General features: G+C 56.8%; 5 protein-coding genes across 5 annotated transcripts; all 5 read left to right on the plus strand.

Moving 5' to 3' along the window:
- Window positions 1-676: 676 nt before the first annotated feature.
- Window positions 677-4,501, plus strand: LBRM_35_2220 (conserved hypothetical protein; the record flags this gene model as incomplete). The annotated part of the gene is made up of 1 exon (XM_001568792.2): window positions 677-4,501. The coding sequence occupies one exon, from the start codon at window positions 677-679 to the stop codon at window positions 4,499-4,501; it is 3,825 nt and encodes a 1,274-aa protein (XP_001568842.2).
- Window positions 4,502-5,822: 1,321 nt separating this feature from the next.
- LBRM_35_2230 (conserved hypothetical protein) lies at window positions 5,823-6,680 on the plus strand (the record flags this gene model as incomplete). Its single annotated transcript, XM_001568793.1, has 1 exon — window positions 5,823-6,680. The coding sequence occupies one exon, from the start codon at window positions 5,823-5,825 to the stop codon at window positions 6,678-6,680; it is 858 nt and encodes a 285-aa protein (XP_001568843.1).
- A 647-nt stretch (window positions 6,681-7,327) lies between these two features.
- Window positions 7,328-9,022, plus strand: LBRM_35_2240 (chaperonin HSP60, mitochondrial precursor; the record flags this gene model as incomplete). Its single annotated transcript, XM_001568794.1, has 1 exon — window positions 7,328-9,022. One exon carries the CDS (start codon window positions 7,328-7,330, stop codon window positions 9,020-9,022), a length of 1,695 nt encoding a protein of 564 aa, XP_001568844.1.
- A 2,426-nt stretch (window positions 9,023-11,448) lies between these two features.
- On the plus strand, window positions 11,449-13,137 carry LBRM_35_2250 (chaperonin HSP60, mitochondrial precursor; the record flags this gene model as incomplete). The annotated part of the gene is made up of 1 exon (XM_001568795.1): window positions 11,449-13,137. The coding sequence occupies one exon, from the start codon at window positions 11,449-11,451 to the stop codon at window positions 13,135-13,137; it is 1,689 nt and encodes a 562-aa protein (XP_001568845.1).
- Window positions 13,138-17,008: 3,871 nt separating this feature from the next.
- LBRM_35_2260 (conserved hypothetical protein) lies at window positions 17,009-19,279 on the plus strand (the record flags this gene model as incomplete). The annotated part of the gene is made up of 1 exon (XM_001568796.1): window positions 17,009-19,279. One exon carries the CDS (start codon window positions 17,009-17,011, stop codon window positions 19,277-19,279), a length of 2,271 nt encoding a protein of 756 aa, XP_001568846.1.
- Window positions 19,280-19,382: the final 103 nt, after the last annotated feature.

Consider the following 19,382-nt stretch of genomic DNA (forward strand, 5'->3'; position numbering starts at 1 on the left):
CATGCGGGTGGGACAGACGTGCGCAGTGTTGCGGGTCGCTCCGACGCAGCGCCAACCAGGACCCCACCGCCGACATCAGCAGCGATGCATCGCTCTGACCTCCCCACGTCGTGGGTGCTTGACCGTGTCGCCACCAGAGGCGGTTCCGCATTGGCAGCGATAGGGGGAGGATGTCGGCACAAGGAGTGCCGAAGACGCGCATGCGTGTGTACGAAGGCTTCACGATGGCTCTCTCTCCCTGTCAGCCATCGCGGGCACCACCGCGGCGACAAGAGTGGCACGCGAGCAAAAAGAGAAGTGGAACTCAATCAGCGTCTCAGAAGCCCTGTGGCGCCTGGTGCTGCCATCCCTCAGCGCCCCTTTTCTGCCGACGACGTCAAAGCCGTCGACAGCCGCTGCCGATCGCGCATTTTCGCTCGATGGCCGGAAACCACTTGAGCGTCTAATGGACTGGGTCGTGTTCCCGCCGCGTCGCGGGGCTGTGGAGTCGACGGCAAGCAGCGCTGTGGTCACCAGCGCGCGTCCCTACCGCGGCTTTCGCGGAGATGTCGAGGAGGCCACCCCCCCCCCCCCATTTATAGTTCTCTTCCTTTGCTGCTTCGCTGCTCGACAGCAGCAACATCACTCAAGGGAAACGTCGTGACACAAGTCATACAGGGGACTTCGAAGGAACGACATGTCTCTGGACTTCTTAGTGTCGCAGATTCTTACCCCTGACAATGTCCAGCGCGCTGTGGCGGAGGCAGAACTGGAGCGGCGGAGCCGAGAGGTGCCCGGGTTCTGCTTCTCTCTTGCTCGCTACTGCCGAACGCTTATGAGCAGTCAGTCCTCACACACTGTTGGTTTAGTCGCTCTGTCTGTTCTAAAGCGCAGTGTGATGGCGTCGAATAGCGCAGAGGAGCTTGAACAGGTCGTTTCTTCGCTCCTTTCGGACCTGAGTGACATTGCTGCCTTACCTGGTGGTGCTGCAGCGGTGATGCGGCAGTGGTCCTCGGCGGTGTGCAAAACTGTTCGGCGGCTTGTCGTCTTGTGGGCTTCACCCACCGCGACACCAGCCGCCGGCGAGGCTACGACTGGTGCTATTATAGCGCAGCTTCTTGGTGCCTTTGGCCAGTATCGAAACGCTGACGCCAGCGGGCTGCTGTCGGTTTTCAGCCATGTGTGGCTGTTGCGAACCATGTTCGAGGAGCCAATGCCAGAGGTGATGCATGCATGGTGTGCTGAGCTGCTTTTGAGCTGTGCACCGCCTCTCTTCGAAATCTTGTGCACCAGCGCAGCAGCTGCGCTGAGCATGTCATTGCCCGACTCCTCTGCGCTCGCGGCAGATTCGGCGGAGGTCTACGCGCGCTGCTCTCTCTTGACCCTCATTGCTCAAACCCTGACAGCTCTCTATGAATGGCAATTTGCGTTCAATGGACGGAAGCGCTCCCCTGTTGAGCTCAAGCACCACTTCCTCTCAGCCTATCCGCTCCTACAGCCTTTTATGTGCACCCCATGCGCACACTGGCTGTCAGTGTGCATCGGCGCAACCTCGTCCTCCACAGACACCCTTCCATCTGCAGAGGCGCTCGCTGCCAACCTTGCCACAGCGTCGCTGGCTGTGCTCGAATACGTGTCGAGTGTGCTGCAGTTGAGTGGGTGGTACAAGCAATGTATTTCGGCGCAGCTCTTGCAAGTACTGCTGCAGTCACTAGAAGCTGACGCAGCTTGCTATCGTGCCGCGTTATGCGGCGACGGTGGTGAGGAGGCATACAGTGTTGCGGCAAGCGCTGAGTGGACTGGGTGGCCACACGCAGGGAGTGGCGGCGGCGAACCCAATGAGGACACTTTGTCGTATACCTGGGCAGCGGTGGTGCGCCGGCACGCCACACAGAGCTGGTCCCTTTTTCGAGACGCAGCTTTGCTGCCATTCCTCAAGGTCGGCTTAGTGGATGTTGTGGGCCACCAATGCGGACTACAGTACTACAAGCTGCTCCTGACCTACGCCGTCCTCTCGCCTGCCGATGTGGAGGCGTGGCTTCACGACCCGAATTCGTTTTTGCGCGAGGAAGAGGAGCGCGAGGACGGAGTGAGGTGGACAACCCGCGACACCGTCGCGCAGCTCTACACAGACAGCATAGCAGCTCTTGGCCCGCTCTTCCTGCACGCCTCTTTGGAGGATTTGCATGAGTGTCTCTTGGCAGCCATCCCAGACAACGACGGCAGGGAATGCAGTAGTGAACAGCCTTCACTCGCCTACGATGGCGCGGTTATTCTCACTCCATCGCAGCAGCAGCGAGAGGCAGCCCTTTTCTTCATGGAGGCCGTGCTGAAGCGCCGTGCGAAGGAGTTGCGTGAGTGCGGTGCAGTCGACTTCACTCCACTCGCTACGCACTTGTGGAGCAATGACGTGGCAAGTGCTACAGTGCACCCTGGCTTGACAGCGCGGGCGCTCATGCTGCTCACCGCCATCGTGCGACTCGCTCACGCGACGCTCGCTGCCACCGCACCCACCGCCTCCGCAGACGCCGCCGCGGCAACGAACACTGCAACGGCAGCGGAGAGCTTTATGGCCACTGTTGTCGCGGACAGCACCCATGCATTATCTCTTTTCACCGGAACGTCAAAGGAGGCTGTAGCAGCATCGTCATCCTCATGCACGCCACTGGTCGCAGTGCTCCTCTGCCGGTTTCTGCACGGCACGCTGCCGTACTGGTCCGATGTGCTGCTTGCGCAGCACTTTGTTGCATGGCAGGTTTCGCTACTAGCGCTTCTTTCTCCCAAGGCAGGCCTCACTGATGACACATTGTACAATACGGTGGAGCAGTTGGCGGATCTCCTCAAGGTGGCGTGTGCCGCACAGAAAAAGGGCCGTCAATCGCATCACGGCAGCGCAAGCACTGCGGCTGCAGCTCCACTCATGTCTAGCTCTCTCCCACAGACGGTGATGAACTGCTGGCGCCGTAACGTCAGCGACCCTAATCTCGCGGATGTTGTACTGAGGTTGCTGCGCCACGTCGTGCGCGACGACCAAAGCGGTGCATCGCTTTTGCTACGGGAGCTGCCGTGGGTCAACAATGTCCTCAGTGGCTATGCGGAGTCTACAGCAGAGCTGTGTGCTGTTCCGTACTTTTTGCATCTGCTGAAGTACTTCTTTGAGTATTCGTCGGACGAAGTGGCGAATGGCGCTGCTACGATGATACTAGACAGTCTGTGTCAGCTCCTCTTGTCCGCCGAGGAGTCGGCGATCCTTGGCGCATTAAGCGGCTGCCTTGCTGCTCTGCTGCGGCGCTGTCTTGCGGTACAGTCAGTGCAGGTGCGCGTTGCCGTTGCAACCATGGAGGCCGCCATGACTAGTGGCGCTGCTGTCGACGAAGGTGCCCTCCCCGGAGTCGTCAGTACCACCGCGCTCGTTGTGGACGCCCCTCGCGCGGCCTACCCCTTCTCCACCGTCATCGTCGCCTTTGTCCTTCGCACGCTTGATGACCGCCGCAATGAGGCATCGCTGATGGACATGGGTGATGCCCTCGTGGCCATCATGCAGAGGTCCCCCAGCTTCTCCGAGGCGGAGCTCATCCATGTCATCCACGCTACGGTGCGCCGGCTTTCTATGGTGCGCACGGACACTGTTGCGCAGCAGTTGCTGGCTCCTCTGGCCACCTTGATGGCGCTTCATCCTGCGGCTCTGCTGCGAACGCTGGCACAAGGAGGGTCGCTCGTGGAGACGATGAGCCGCTGGCTACCGCAAGTGGAGCACTTCTCGAATTTGCGCACCACCTTTGTCTCATGCGAGGGGCTGCTCAAGATGCTCTCATGCTTATCTCAGTCATCACCACCGATGCTGGCGTCAGAAGAAGCACAACAATTAGCGCAGCAGCCGGTGACGTGCCGCTGGCGGCTGCCTGAGGAACTCGCTGCAAGCGAGAAGGGTTCGCGTACGGCGCAGCGTAAAGGCGTCAAAAAAGGCTCAGTTGCAGCAACGCGTCGGGCCATATTGTCTTCGCTCACCTCCGGGGCGTCGGTAGAAACGTCGCTGCCATTGTACGCCGGGGTGCTTGTTGGCGTCGGCCGTGGTCTACTGACGTTGCTGGCGGCTCCTGTTTCTCTTCTTTGTCGCGCATGTCAAGCAGCTGGTGACACCACGACGCCAAGAATCGGGATTGATACGAGCACTTTCCCGTCGGACGAGGATGATGACAACAGCAACGAGCTTTTCCGCGAGGATATCGCCGACGGTGATCATGAGGAAGAGGATATGTGGGAAGAGGAGGTGGACAGCTCTGACGACGAGGCTCAAGGTGACGCTCGGCAGTCGGAGGCGCCGGACATCAATGGATACTCTCCCCATGAGAGGTCAGATCGACAATGGTTGTTGCGTCCAATTGGTGCACTGATGCTACCGTGGCTTCAGACGCATGGCAGTGAAGTGGCATCGTTTTTTACTGTGCAAGAGGTTCAAACACTGATGTCCTTCTTAACTTCCTGCGCAGAGATCGGTGCATGTGATTCTTCAGCGACCTGAGGATGGCCTACTCTGTTTCTGCTCACGCGGTGCTGGGGGAGGGGAAATGTGGTGAAGACAATAAGTCCCTCGGCACTTTCTCCTCCGTCCGCCTCTCCCACCTTTTTCTGCTGCGCTGTTTTAACGGGCGCTAACATTCACCGTTCGCATCGTCACATCTTCATCCCACTTTTCCTTTCGTTCTCTTACAGAACATCCACATTACGAGTATCCCCTTCGCTACCCAACGGTAAGTAGCGGCTAAGCTAAACAGGCGGCTGGAGAGTGTGAAACAACGAGAGAAAAAGAGGCTGCACCCCCCACCTCCAAAGACACTCACAGCGTATTTATGGAGGTGTGTGTGTGTGTGTGTGTGTGCAGCAAGAGAGGGGGTTTGGTGACTGTGTCTCTGTGCACAGTGGCGCCGTGCTTCCGCTATGGTGTACGTTATTCAGCGATGTCCATCAGGTAATTAGTGGATGCCGTACTTGCCATTTCCTTTCTGTGTACGCACCAGCATCCGACAGACTTCTGCGTTCTCTCATCCTCTTGTCTCCTTCCCACGCTCTTCCTTCGCTTATCTTGCTTGTCTGTACTTGTGAGTCCGCATCTATGAGCGTCTCTCCCCTTCTGTTCCCCCTTCCTCGTGGCCTGCAATTTTCTCTTGTGGGGGCTACACTCACCTCTTGCGGGGTGAGAGTTGCGGCAGAGCAGCGCAACCTCAGCACATTGGCTGTCACCTGTTTTTCTCTCCTGCCGTAGCCCTTTCTCCTCCATGTATCCTGCGCTTCCTCGCTGGTGCGATGTGAGCAACGGTGGCTGCGCCTCCGTATCATCAGATCAGCGCGTCACGTCGACTGATGCCCCTTCCTCTGCACAACGCAGTGGAGCAGCGGAGAACGGTGGGCACGTGAGCACACCAGCGTTGTCGAAAGCGGCTCCGCCGTCCGTGCAGGCCACCAAGACGTCGCGCAGTGGGCGTCTGTTTGTGAACCACAACGCACTGTTTCCTGCTCATTCCGGGGCTTTGGCACCTGTCTCCTCGACGGCCCCTTCCACCGCAGCAGCAGGAGGGTTACCGGGACCTTCAGTGCATTCACACATTGGCAACGGTAGTCAGCCCATTCGACTCGCGGCGAGGACTCGTGCTCACAATGCCAGTATCGCTGCTGCTCTTGCGAAAGACCAACTAGAAACGGCGTCCCCTCACTCCTTAATACCGTACCGGCCTGCATACGGCACTGACTACCGGGGTCTTGCTCGTGGCAGCACTATTCTAACACTAGCTGACGCACCCCGTGACTCTAGATCCCTTCTGTCGCTTGAAATCGAGGGCGTGCAGATGGGAGAGGAGGTGGCTGTGGACATGCCACCGGTGCGGCTGCGCAACAGCACTAGTTCCACCCCAAATGGCTCACACGATGCGGCGCAGTTGCAGCAGCTGCGACGCCAGCTGGAAAAGGTGACGGCGAACCTCAAGGCCATGACGAACGCGAATCGCCGACAGAAAAAGGAGTATCAACAGCAGCAGGCAGAGTGGCTGGTACTTTTTCACGAGTGTGAGGCTCGTCTGCATAACGTACAATTCAGCCAGGCTAGCCGAGAGCGACTCCTTTGTCACGAGCTCAGTGGCGCCATCAAGCAGCTTCTCAGCGAGGTTCAGGCTCAGTCGGCGAAAGAGCGCGCCGTTGAACAGGCACATGGGTGTGACAAGGCCGAGTGGGACACACAGCGCGTTGCGCTTCTGCGCGAACTGGAGGCTGCAAGAGCAGCGCTTGCCACTCAGCTCTCTGCCAACTCGGCCGATGTCCATAACGAAGAGGCTGACCTACTTCACGCCGAGCTGGAGACGCTGCGTCAGAGCTTTGCGAGTCAGCAGCGCAGTTTGGAGGAAAAGCTCAAGCAGACACAGTCTACCCTTCAGTTGACACAGTCAGAACTCAACCGGCACCTTCAAGAGAGGGACCAGCACAACTACTTGGTCGCCCAGTGCCGCCTTTTTATTAAGCAGGTGTGCCAGCCTGGGTTCAGCGTTGTGAAAGGGCCATCACTGGAGCCGGTGGAGAAGGATCGCCCTGAACCAACGGGGTTCGTGCTGGTTCCGTTGGTGGTGCTGCTGCACGGCTACGCGCTTCTGCCCGAAGGCGACAGACAGGCGATGATCGACTACTACGATGGAAGGGCGAAGTCTCTCAAGTAAATATATATTCAGGCAGCCGGCACTACGCCTCCTCCTCGACGCACGTCTCTGTCTGTCTGCCTGTTTTTCTGTGTCTGCTTCGGTATCCATGTACAAGAGCGCTTCCTTCGAGAAGCTGTCATCCCCGCAAACGAAGCCACGATCAACAACAAACAACAGTGAGGGACGAACTGCAAGCAGCAAGTGTGTACCACCGTGTGCATACACATGAGCGCTGGGTGCTGCGATGTGTGCTCTGCCTTGTGGAGGTACGCGTCGGCCTTTTTCCATTCTCACTTTTCTTCTCTACTCGAGGCGTTAGAGCCCACGCCATGCACTGTCATTCGGTTCAACTCGCTATTTTTTCGACTACCACCCCTCTCCGTTGTTCTCTCTCACATGCACATTCGTATACATCTATACTCGCACGCACGCCCTGCTGCTACTGCGGTTTGGATCACCGATGTACCGAGGATCGAGTACCGCTGCACCCTTCTCCTCCACCCCCAACCAAGACCGAACAAAAAAGGACTCCGGTTACTCTTCTCAGCGCTGCGCTCTTTCCCTTAACAAGCGCATAACCGCTCATCTTTTTATTCCTTCTCGCTCTTCGCACTAAAGTAACCGAAATCAATCAAGACCGACATATCGAGCATTTGACGAGGAAGATGTTCCGCTCTGCTGTGCGTCTTGCCGGCAAGGATGTGCGCTTCGGCGACAAGGCACGCCGCTCCATGCAGAAGGGCGTCACTCGCGCTGTTGCTGCAGTGGCGACGACGCTTGGGCCGAAGGGCCGCAACGTGATCATCGAGCAGGCCTATGGTGCGCCGAAGATCACGAAGGATGGTGTGACCGTTGCCAAGGCGATCGAGTTTAAGGACCCCTTCGAGAACATGGGTGCTCAGCTGGTACGCCAGGTGTGCAACAAGACAAACGATCTGGCTGGTGACGGCACCACAACCTCTGCGGTGCTTGTGGACAGCATCTTCAGCGAGGGCCTCAAGTCTATTTCACAGGGTACGAACCCGATCGACATGAAGCGCGGCATGGACCGTGCCGTGGATTACGTGCAAACGAGTCTACTGAAGCAGAGTCGCCCGATCAATGGAATCAACGATATTGTTCGTATTGCCACCATCTCGGCCAATGGCGATGAGGAGATCGGCAAGATGATTGGTCAGGCAATGGAGAAGGTCGGTCGCGACGGCGTCATCACGGCACAGGACGGCAAGACCATGGCCACTGAGCTGGAGGTTGTGGAGGGCATGAGCGTGGACCGTGGGTACGTGAGCCCGTACTTCGTGACGGATGCCAAGGCGCAGAAGGCTGAACTCGAGGATGCACTGGTGCTTATGAGCGCCAAGAAGATCCAGAACATTCACAGCCTACTTCCTGCTCTCAACCACGTCGTGCGCAGCGGCCGCCCCCTTCTGATCATCGCCGACGATGTGGAGAGCGAGGCGCTGACGACGCTGATCTTCAACAAGCTGCAGGGCAAGCTAAAGGTGTGCTGCGTCAAGGCTCCGGGCTTCGGTGACAACAAGACAGCCACTCTTCAAGATATGTCCATCTTCACTGGCGCACAGCTCGTTGGCGATGAGGGCACGGGACTCGAGTTGGATTCCGAGAACTTCGACCCTTCCATCCTCGGCTCTGTCAAGAAGGTGACAGTGACGAAGGACGACACGGTGCTGCTGAACGGCGGCGGCGATGCGGCGGCGGTGAAGGAGCGTGTTGACCTCCTCCGCGAACGCGTTGAGCAGGAGCCTGTTGAGTACAATAGGGAGAAGCTACAGGAGCGCCTGGCGAAGCTGAGCGGCGGCGTGGCCGTCATCAAGGTGGGCGGCGGGTCAGAGGTGGAGGTGAACGAGAAGAAGGACCGCGTCGTGGATGCCCTGTGCTCCACTCGCGCTGCAGTGCAGGAGGGTATTGTGGCCGGCGGTGGCACGGCTCTGCTGCGTGCCAGCAAGAAGCTGGAGACTCTCGCCAACGACTCTTCTCTCACACGCGATCAGCGCACGGGTGTGAACATCGTGCGCAATGCCATCCGCCTGCCGGCGATGAAGATTGCTGCGAACGCTGGCAAGGAGGGTGCGGTGGTTGTGGAGAAGGTGCTGGAGGCCGCTGAGGAGAGCACCGGCTACGATGCGCAGAACGACAAGTACGTGAACATGTTCGAGGCTGGCATCATCGACCCCACCCGCGTCGTGCGTGTGGCCATCAGTGATGCGACGTCTGTGGCGAGCCTGATGATGACGGCCGAGGCTGCTGTTGTTGAGGTGCCAAAGGAGTCTAAGAAGAATGGTAAGAGGGCTCCTGCGGCTGAGGTGGAGGAGGACGAGGAGCTGTTCGGCAGCTACTAGAAGCCGAGTTTGCCCGGAGTTGTGATCGCGGTGTGGCTGACTGCCACTTTTATTTACTCATCACTCTGACATCTCTCACCCCTTCGTTCGCTTTTCTTCGCATCCACGTCTGTGTGTGTGTGTGTTTGTGTGCTCGAAGGCACATTTTCTTTCCTTTTTCCTCACATTTTTTTTTTTTGCTTGTTTGGATTTACTGCGAATCACCACTCATGTCGTTGCGCCGCCACCAACTTTCCACCCTCTTCCCTCCTCCCTCTGCCATCCTATCTTCTTTGTCCCCCCCTCCCTCCCTCCCTCCGCTGCCGAATTCCGCCGTTGTGGGACGGGCAGGTGGGGGGGATGGGAGGGGAACCAGACGATGGCGGAGGGTGACGAAAATGAGGTGAGCAGAAGGAAGAGGAAGATGTTGCAGAGAAGATGCCTTTGTGGGTGACCCCTCTCTCCCTCTCCCCTTTCCTTTCTGTATGTTCCAGTGCATACGTGTGCGTGTGTGTGTGCATTCGCAACGTTTGTTCTCACTGATATTGCCGTGTCTTGTTCGTGTGTTGGTTAGCGTTTCGCGCGTTGGGTGCCGTTGCCGTGGCATATAACCTCTCGTCCCTCTGACTAGGTGACACAGATATGCACTGCCTGAAGATGTAACGGGGGTGGGGGGTGAGAGAGACAGTCTGCAAAGGATGTCCCTCCGCACGCCTGACATTCCTTTCTCGCCCCTCACCAGCTTCTCCCACCCAAGCTGGTCGCTCACTCTCTCCTCAGGACGCCCTAAAGCACAGTGCGGAGAAAGGAGGTGTAAGTATGATGGCGGGCGGCACTGATGAAGGGGCTGCTAAATTCATCTTTTTACATTGTCCCATAGCGCATTAACACCAAGAGCGAGAGAGTAGAACAGAGGGTGGGGTTGTGATTTATGCAGGCAAACCGACGCTGTGCTTGCGTGTGAAGAGGGAATGTGGATGCCGAGGGGGGCGATTGTGCAAGGAACGTAAAGCAAAAGGGGGAAAGGGGGGACGCTTAGGAAATATTCCCTTTTCCTCACTCTCCACCTCGACAAGCTGTTCTTCATGTTACTGTGTGGCTGCCTCGATCTTTCTTTTCACAGCAGGCGATACTTAACTGACAGAAATACAGAAAAAAACGCGATTTGCTTTTCTCCATGTCTCGCTAACCTATCCCTCCCCTCCCCTCCCCTCCCCACTCCACACCCTCTTAACTACCCCTAAAAGCGAAAGTTCAAGTATATGCGGGTACGGGTGGTGTGTACTTGACGTGGGGGCGTGTCAGTGGATGTTCGCGGAAAGTCGATGATGTGCACAAGGTAGCAACGCTAACGTATGGTAAAATGGGAAGCGCACATGCAAGGGCTCCAGCTTCTCACTCCCTGTACTGGCCCACGTTTGCCCTTTCCGTTTTGTGGGTTTCTCTGTTGTCCACCACTTTCCTGCTTGCTTGTGTGGAATCATTTCGAGTCGACGCATCCGTCACGAACGCTACTGCCGAAAGGGAAGGGGTATTTATGAGTTGACCGAAGAAAACAAAACATGGTGTCCATCACTCGATCTGCGCGAACTATGCTGCAGGCTTCCTTGTCGCACCACTTGCATGGGTTGCCAGGTACTCCTTAAAGAGGTGTGAGTGGCTACTGCTAGTAGGACGAGTTACACACACTGGAACGTGTAGCGCGTTGTGTTGCTGTGCGTCACCATATGCCATCCTTTGTGCCTGTTTGCTTTGCAAGACCTAGCAGAACAGCGAACGGCAGCACATGTCTCCTCTTCATCTCCTCTACGTCCTCTCTCTACTTTTCCAACGCCGCTCTCTCTCTCTCTCTCTTAATCGTCCTCCTCCTCCTTCGATCACACACACATACGCACACATACATCGTGCTCATTTCACCCTCCTTTCACCTTCAACCGCCCCCTCCTGCCCCCGCCCCCGCATCATCATGGTGCTCTCGCTCTTCATGTGCTCGAATGCAACGCCCTCGTCCACGCACAGATTCCTACGCCTCTCTAGCGAAAAGCAACGAAAACAACAACTAAAAGCCAAACATCATTTTACTCATTATCTATAAGCGGCCGTCCCCCCTCCTCCCTCTCTTTCTCCTCTCCCCTATCAACTCTGAATCTCCTCCGCCATTTCACGTGAAGGATTTTCAGGGGTTTTCTCTCGCACGTAGTCTATTCGGTGCCTGATACGGCGACAGCAAGACGAGAAAAACAACGAAGGAAGACCAAAAAAAAAGAAACGTAACGACATCTTCACCTCTTTACAGACCTGTGTATTTTTTTGCTTTGCTCTGTTTTGGCTCTTCGTGCTTTTAAAGGCTTCCCCCCTCGTTAGTCTTCCTGTGCACCCGATTCGCTTCCCCTCATCCCCTCTGAGCTCTACAAACCACCCACTCCCCACCAGAACACCTCGTCAAGATGTTCCGCTCTGCTGTGCGTCTTGCCGGCAAGGATGTGCGCTTCGGCGACAAGGCACGCCGCTCCATGCAGAAGGGCGTCACTCGCGCTGTTGCTGCAGTGGCGACGACGCTTGGGCCGAAGGGTCGCAACGTGATCATCGAGCAGGCCTATGGTGCGCCGAAGATCACGAAGGATGGTGTGACCGTTGCCAAGGCGATCGAGTTTAAGGACCCCTTCGAGAACATGGGTGCTCAGCTGGTACGCCAGGTGTGCAACAAGACAAACGATCTGGCTGGTGACGGCACCACAACCTCTGCGGTGCTTGTGGACAGCATCTTCAGCGAGGGCCTCAAGTCAATTTCACAGGGTACGAACCCGATCGACATGAAGCGCGGCATGGACCGTGCCGTGGATGTGATCCTGAAGAGTGTTGCCCAGCAGAGTCGCCCGATCAAGGGAGAGGAGGACATTGTGCAAGTGGCCACCATCTCGGCCAATGGCGATGAGGAGATCGGCAAGATGATTGGTCAGGCAATGGAGAAGGTCGGTCGCGATGGCGTCATCACGGCACAGGACGGCAAGACCATGGCCACTGAGCTGGAGGTTGTGGAGGGCATGAGCGTGGACCGTGGGTACGTGAGCCCGTACTTCGTGACGGATGCCAAGGCGCAGAAGGCTGAACTCGAGGATGCACTGGTGCTTATGAGCGCCAAGAAGATCCAGAACATTCACAGCCTACTTCCTGCTCTCAACCACGTCGTGCGCAGCGGCCGCCCCCTTCTGATCATCGCCGACGATGTGGAGAGCGAGGCGCTGACGACGCTGATCTTCAACAAGCTGCAGGGCAAGCTAAAGGTGTGCTGCGTCAAGGCTCCGGGCTTCGGTGACAACAAGACAGCCACTCTTCAAGATATGTCCATCTTCACTGGCGCACAGCTCGTTGGCGATGAGGGCACGGGACTCGAGTTGGATTCCGAGAACTTCGACCCTTCCATCCTCGGCTCTGTCAAGAAGGTGACAGTGACGAAGGACGACACGGTGCTGCTGAACGGCGGCGGCGATGCGGCGGCGGTGAAGGAGCGTGTTGACCTCCTCCGTGAGCTCATCTGTAACGAGACGAGTGACTACAACCGTGACAAGCTGAAGGAGCGCCTGGCGAAGCTGAGCGGCGGCGTGGCCGTCATCAAGGTGGGCGGCGGGTCAGAGGTGGAGGTGAACGAGAAGAAGGACCGAATTGAGGATGCCCTGTGCTCCACTCGCGCTGCAGTGCAGGAGGGTATTGTGGCCGGCGGTGGCACGGCTCTGCTGCGTGCCAGCAAGAAGCTGGAGACTCTCGTCAACGACTCTTCTCTCACACGCGATCAGCGCACGGGTGTGAACATCCTGCGCAATGCCATCCGCCTGCCGGCGATGAAGATTGCTGCGAACGCTGGCAAGGAGGGTGCGGTGGTTGTGGAGAAGGTGCTGGAGGCCGCTGAGGAGAGCACCGGCTACGATGCGCAGAACGACAAGTACGTGAACATGTTCGAGGCTGGCATCATCGACCCCACCCGCGTCGTGCGTGTGGCCATCAGTGATGCGACGTCTGTGGCGAGCCTGATGATGACGGCCGAGGCTGCTGTTGTTGAGCTGCCCAAAGAAGAGTCCGCTACCGCTCCGATGGGCGACATGGGCGGCATGGGTGGGATGGGTGGCATGGGCTTCTAATAACTGCGAGTATATCGTCCTACGCCCCGCTTCTGCTAAGCGTCTGTGTGTGTGTGCCGTGATTGTTGATGAGGGCTGTGTTTAGGTTGCTCTCTCTCTCTAGGCCAGCGTGAAGGTGCCCACGGTGTCCACAAGAGGAAAGGAACAGCTACGCTCTCACACGGATGGGTACACACAAACAGATTCACACTCGTGCGTCGTCTATGAGGTGGAGAAACGCAAAGATATCGTCCAGTGACGGGGAAAGACAGGAGCATGAGGAAAAAATAAGAGAGAAAAGGCAGCTTGAGGTAGGAAGGAACGACGAAATAAAAGGGCTGGAGGGGGGGAGGGGAAGAGCAGAGATTCACAGAAAGAGGCGACGCAGCGAATGCAAGAGAGGCTTTAGTGTCTCTGCAGAGGCATAGCACGTGGAAAGAGGCGACGCAGGGACCCATCGGCGCAACGCTGACATGGGCACGGTGATGGAGGGAGAGAGATGACTGGATCAGCAAGAGGGCGGTTTTGGTAGTTTCTGTGCTAGGAGCTACGTCTCTGTGCGTTCTCTTGCCCCTGCTGCCGCTTCTTTCCCTCTTACCAACTTCTCGTGTACCTTCCCTCATCCAAGCCCCTCAGATTCCCGCAGTTTTCTTTTTTCTCGCCATTGGGCGTCTTTCCCCCTTCTCTTGGCTACACATGTCCCTCTCCCTCGTTTTCTCACCATCACTTTTTGGGCACGAGGAACAGAGAAGAAACGAGTGGAAGTCGGGGGAAGGGGAGGGAAACTGGCGGCAGGGGAGGGGGACGATGGGCGGAGGGTAGTCAGCAAGGAGGGCAGGATAGTCGTAGAGTAGGGGTGAAAACGCTACTAGTACCCCTCCACTCAGCGAGTGCTTTAGCCACACTACTATCTTTTTTTCCTTTTCCTCGGTATTCGTCTGAGTTGCATACTGCCGCTGCTCAAAAGGGATTGCAGCTTTTCTAGTAAGCGAGCAACAAAAGAAGCGGCAACACACTTGTCGATACTCGGCCCCCACCCTCCCTCTCCCCCTCTCTGTGTGGGTCACGTCTTCGGCGCAGCTATGTAGTTTTTGTGCGTGTGCATTTCTTTATTTTTTTTTTTTAATTATTATTACTAGTCTCATTTGCTTCCCCTTTCACCAGTTTCCGTTTCTCTTCACACACCCACACACAAACTCACAGGCACAGACACATGCGTCAACGCTCTGCTCATCTCTCTCTGCGTACGCTCTCCCTCTTTGATTCGTCGTTTTCTTCTGCCGTGTCTCTCTTGTTGCGTGCCCATACGGGCTGTCTCTCGGTAAGAAGGGAGTGGGTGCCGCTGCCTGCGTTGTCATGAAACGGTACGAGGGAACGGGGGGGGTATGTCGTAGAAGGTAGTTGACGAGAGGGAGTCGGCGTGAGACTCACTAAAAAAAAAAAGAACGGCATACGATGCGTTCTCTTTAGCGTTCACCACGGCCTTCCTCCGGATCCCTTCTTTTCCATTCCAGCGTCTCCGATAACCTTTACTCGCATGGCATTGCGCGCGTGAAGCGCTTCGCGGGAAACATTGCTGCATACCTACCTACTCGCCTACCTACCCAAGACGCGCTTTCCGTGTCGCAGCGGGCAGCGGTTTCTGTCTTGAGAGCGGGAAGACAGTAGCTGTGGCGGCATTACACAGACCCCCCCACACACACACACACATATAGAGAACGATCCCTCCTCGGCTTTTTCTTTTTCTTTTCCGGCTCCTCTGTCACTCTATTTTCCCTCTTTTTTTTTATTGGGGATCGCGCCCCACATGGGGTACGTCTTCGCTGTCTTGTCACTTTTCTCTTTCTCCTTTGCTCTGTGTGCGACGTCTCTACTTGTACGGAGAACTGCGCACGGGCCTGTGCGCGTGTGCGCGTGTGTGTGTGCGTGTGTGTGTGTGTGTGTGCGTGCGTGTGTGCGTGCAGTTGTCAACACCGCCGGCGAGGACAAGTGGTAACTCTACACATACACCACCACCACCATCACCATCACCACAGCAACAACAGCAAGGTTAATGTCAGACAAAAAAAAAGAAGAGCAAGCACACGTATATGCACTCAACCACACACGCACACGAAGGGATGAGACACATGTTCCGCGATGCCAAACGAAGGAAAACGAAAACATAAAGAGCTGTACTGGATGCGCATGCCCGCTGGGCACCTGTACAAAACGGAGCCTTTGATGAGGTGCGTGCAGGACCCGCTCACTGGAGCCTCTGGTACGCGTGGAGCACCATCCTTCTTCCTCTCCTTCTCCTTTTCGTTGCCTTTGCTGTGCGCACGCTCACATGGGTCTCTCTTGTGTGCATGTGCCGGGTGCTTTGTGCTCGATCTGTTTTTTTTTTTCCTCCTCCCATTGGTTATGTTTTGTCAAGGCAGAGAGACAGAAAGAGAATGAAGTTAATTAATCGACAAACAAATCGAAGAAGAGAAAAAAAAGAACGGCCATTACACGCAACATTTCTGCAAGGCATATCTCAGTGTGCCCTGCAGACACACTGGAACGCGAGAAAAGCGAAGCCGAGAAGAGAGAGGCAGAGAGACGACCCCTTTCTTTTCTCTTCACTCATGTGTCGCAAAAGGCCTGCGGACAGAATCCATCAGCAAGCCAACAACACGTGTGCAACTGCAGTCAGCGTGCACCTGGATACGTGCGCGATGGCAAGTCATGCCGATGCTCATCGAAAATCTTTTTCTTGGGCATAACGGGCACCAGAAAACAAAACTTCTGGTTTCCATACACTGTATATAAAAGGACCTTTCTGCCTCCAACGAGCCGCAGTAAGGGTGCCCAGTATGCTCACCCTTCAGCAGTGCTGCTGCCCCTTCAACTACTATACACCCTCTGCTCCTGTTCGCCCACACCACTAAACGGGGCTCTTTTCTTTTTGATCACTGAACTAGCACAACGCCCTCCAACCCTTATGATGGCGAATTCGAGATAGCAATGGCTTATCATAGGGACAAACAAACGATATTGGTTGCGGCCCCACTACACTTCAAATGGGTGGTTGACTCGAAAGAGAAGCGGATTTTTCGTCCCCTTACTCATTTTTCTTCTTGCTTGTTTGCTATTGCGCTTTCGGCCCCCTCTCCTTCCTCAATTTTGCTCTTCCCTAACGTCTCCACGCACTCGTATCGTTCCTACAATCCGAAATAAGCGTATGAGAGGGGAGAACATAATTGACTGTCTGTCACACACACACACACACACACACACACGTACACCTATCCGAACGAGGTGGTCGCATGCCATAGAAACTCTACACTTGTGTTGCCACCGCAAGCGTACTACGCTTCTCTGCGCACCTCTTTTTTTCTAGTGTGTTGCCTGTTTCCATATTATCTTTCATCAAACATCCCTCCCCTTTCGCATCCTTGCTGTCTCTTCCCCCCCCCCCCTTTTTCCTCTCCCCTCCCCGATTTCGTGGCATCGTCACGCATTCACTCACCTTGCATAGACACTGGCCTTTGTATGCTTTTCTGTGTTGATCTTGTTGTTTGGCTCTCGTTCTTGTCTCCCTGACGTTACTTCTCTCTCCCTTCCATACACACACATACACGCCAGCACTCATTTTGGATTTCTCTCTCCTCCTTCGCCATGATTTTTGGGTCCCTGTGATACATACGTCGGCTTCAGTTTTTCCATACACAAACGCGCGCGCAGACACGCACAGAAATCAAAAGGACTGGGCGTTCGAGGGTGTACTGAGAGGACGAAGAAGGGAACGACGTAGGAGGGGGCTGGAGTGATCTGTTTCCATCGCCCTTGTTTTTTCTCGCTTAGTTTTTCATATCGCTTGGCTTTCTTCACTTCACAAGAGACAACGAAGCACCAAGCACAGAGAACCATGTCCTCTAGGAGCCCGCATCGTGGACGAGGCTCTGCAAGAAGTGGCACCTTCCTGTCTGTGGGCATGTCATCCTCGTCGCCATTGAGTCCCCGCGCATCGTCGTCGTCGCTCTCACGGCATGCGCATCACACGCGGCTCATCGCCTCACTCGCAGGTTCCACCGCCGGACCGACGGCGCCGATGATCGGGACAGCGGAGCTGTGCACCACCGGTGCATCTCCGTCACCCATAGACGTTTCGCGCCCATCCACATCCGTAGAGGGAATGTCGTCTCTTACTGCGCTCACCGCGAGCTCTCGCCAAAGCCCAACTTGGATCCCAACTCGCCTCACGTCATCCTACTGTGTATTGAGTGCGGCCGGGCTGCAGGAGGACTTCTACACAAGCTGTCTGTCCTGGGGGACCAATCAGATGGCGCTGGCACTGCAGGAGGATCTCGTGCTGTTTCATCCGAGCCACCCACGGCAGGCGTCGTCGACGGCACGCATCTCGAACCCCCCTGCACCCGGGGAAGTTGGCAACAGTACCGGCACAACATCCTCTGGCGCCTTCTCGGGTCCGCGACGGGCGACGGCGGTTGCGATGACCCGCTGCCGGGAGACGTCCTGTTTCCTGGGCATGTCAAACGGTGCCGTGGAGATGTATGAGGGACGCGGGGATGGCACATTGCACTGCACTGTTGCCTTCGCCATGCCACCGCCGCCGACGGACTACCTGAGCTCGCTCGTACTCGGCCGTGGCGATTGTGGTGGAGTTACCTCAGCAACCTCATCAGCTTCTCGCGCGGCACGTGCGCTTGACCTTCTCAGCTCTTCTGTTTCGTCCATCAGCTGCGTGGGCACCAGCAGTCGCCATCCTTGGCTGGGGTCTGCCACCACTGCTGCCCGCGGATTGATCACCCTTGATGCAAGGCAGGTGCAGCCTGCCATTCGCTTTGGCACGGACGCCGAGCTTAGCCAAGACGAGCGCGCACCGAGAACATCCCCATTGTCTGCACCTGCCTCGTCGGCTGTTAGTGGCGAGCCCAGCAAGCTGCAGCGCGCCGCCACATTTCTACGGCAGCACGATCGACTGTGCAGCGTGTCGTGGAACGCGACGGGCTCGCTGGTAGCGACTGGCAGTGGAAGTGGCATTGTAAAGGTGTGGTCCCTGAGCGCACCGCAGCGCCCCTTGCATACCTTTATCGTCGATCAGGACTGCTCTGTGAAGGCCCTGTGTTTCCACCCTGGAAGTCCCTATGTGCTGCTAGTGGGGGCCTCCGCTGGCGTGGCGGGGCTGCGCACGTACGACTTGTCCGGCGCCGAGCCCATTTTGACCTCCGCTGGCGCCACGGCAGCTCCTGTAACACAGGCGTTGTACGATCCCGAGGGCCATTACGCAGTGACCGGGGCTGGCGTTCCTTTGTTGCCCGCTCCGCTCTCGTTATCACCACCGGCCTACCCAGCGCTGGCCGCTCACGCAGAGCTTGGTGCGGCTAGCGGAGGTGATGGCAGCGGCTTTCATGAGTACGGCACTGGTTGGCACCGTTCCCCATCAACTCGCCTCAGCGTAGCCAACAGCAGCAGTGTCATTGGTGCATCTGGCGGCTCCACTCTCTGGCACGGCTCGTGGAACGAGACGGAGGTGTTAGCCGCTTCTCCGAGCGCGACTCTTGACCCGACCGCCGGGTTTGCTGGCACCGCTGCCAGTGCAAACAGCAGTAGCTCAGCGGTAGCGCACAGCGCTCCACCAAATGCGCTTGTGGTGTGGCGCTGCGGTATCAGGCGCCGCGAGAATTACCTCCGAGAGGCTCTTCTCCAGCGCCGCAACTCGCGAGGCGACAGCAAAGGCGGCCGAGACGACTTTATTCGGCACAGTGACGACGCGGATGATGACTGCGGTACCGAGGATGAAGACGTAAGCGACGTCGAAAGTGATGACATTGCCCAAGTGGACCGTCGCGTCCGAGATGATTTGTGGGATTCTACCGCTATCACCGGCCGCGGGCACAGCAACGCTATCGGCTATCCGAGGTCGGAGTGGATGCCAATGTACGCCCTCCCTGGTCATCGTGCACGGCCGCTGCTTATCTGCTCCCCCTTCCCGCAGTCGCCGTTTGCCGGCTGCTACGCGTCCATTGCAGGCGGCGAGGATGGCACGATCCGTTTTTGGCGATTCTTCGAGACCACGTCGGATGCCACGCACTTGCAGCACCGTCGCCAAGCCCAGCAGCAGTCAGCGACGACTCAGGAGGACATGGATTTGCTCGCCACCCCAGTGCTGCGGTGAGGGGAAGAAAAAGACGTGCCTCTTTCATGTGAGTTTTGGGCACGCGACGGGTGGGTGGGTGGGTGAGTACTGATTGTGAAGGATGCTCTTGTCTGTTCACCTT

This window comes from Leishmania braziliensis, chromosome 36 (genome assembly GCF_000002845.2).
Source record: "Leishmania braziliensis MHOM/BR/75/M2904 complete genome, chromosome 36".
NCBI lineage: Eukaryota > Euglenozoa > Kinetoplastea > Trypanosomatida > Trypanosomatidae > Leishmania > Leishmania braziliensis.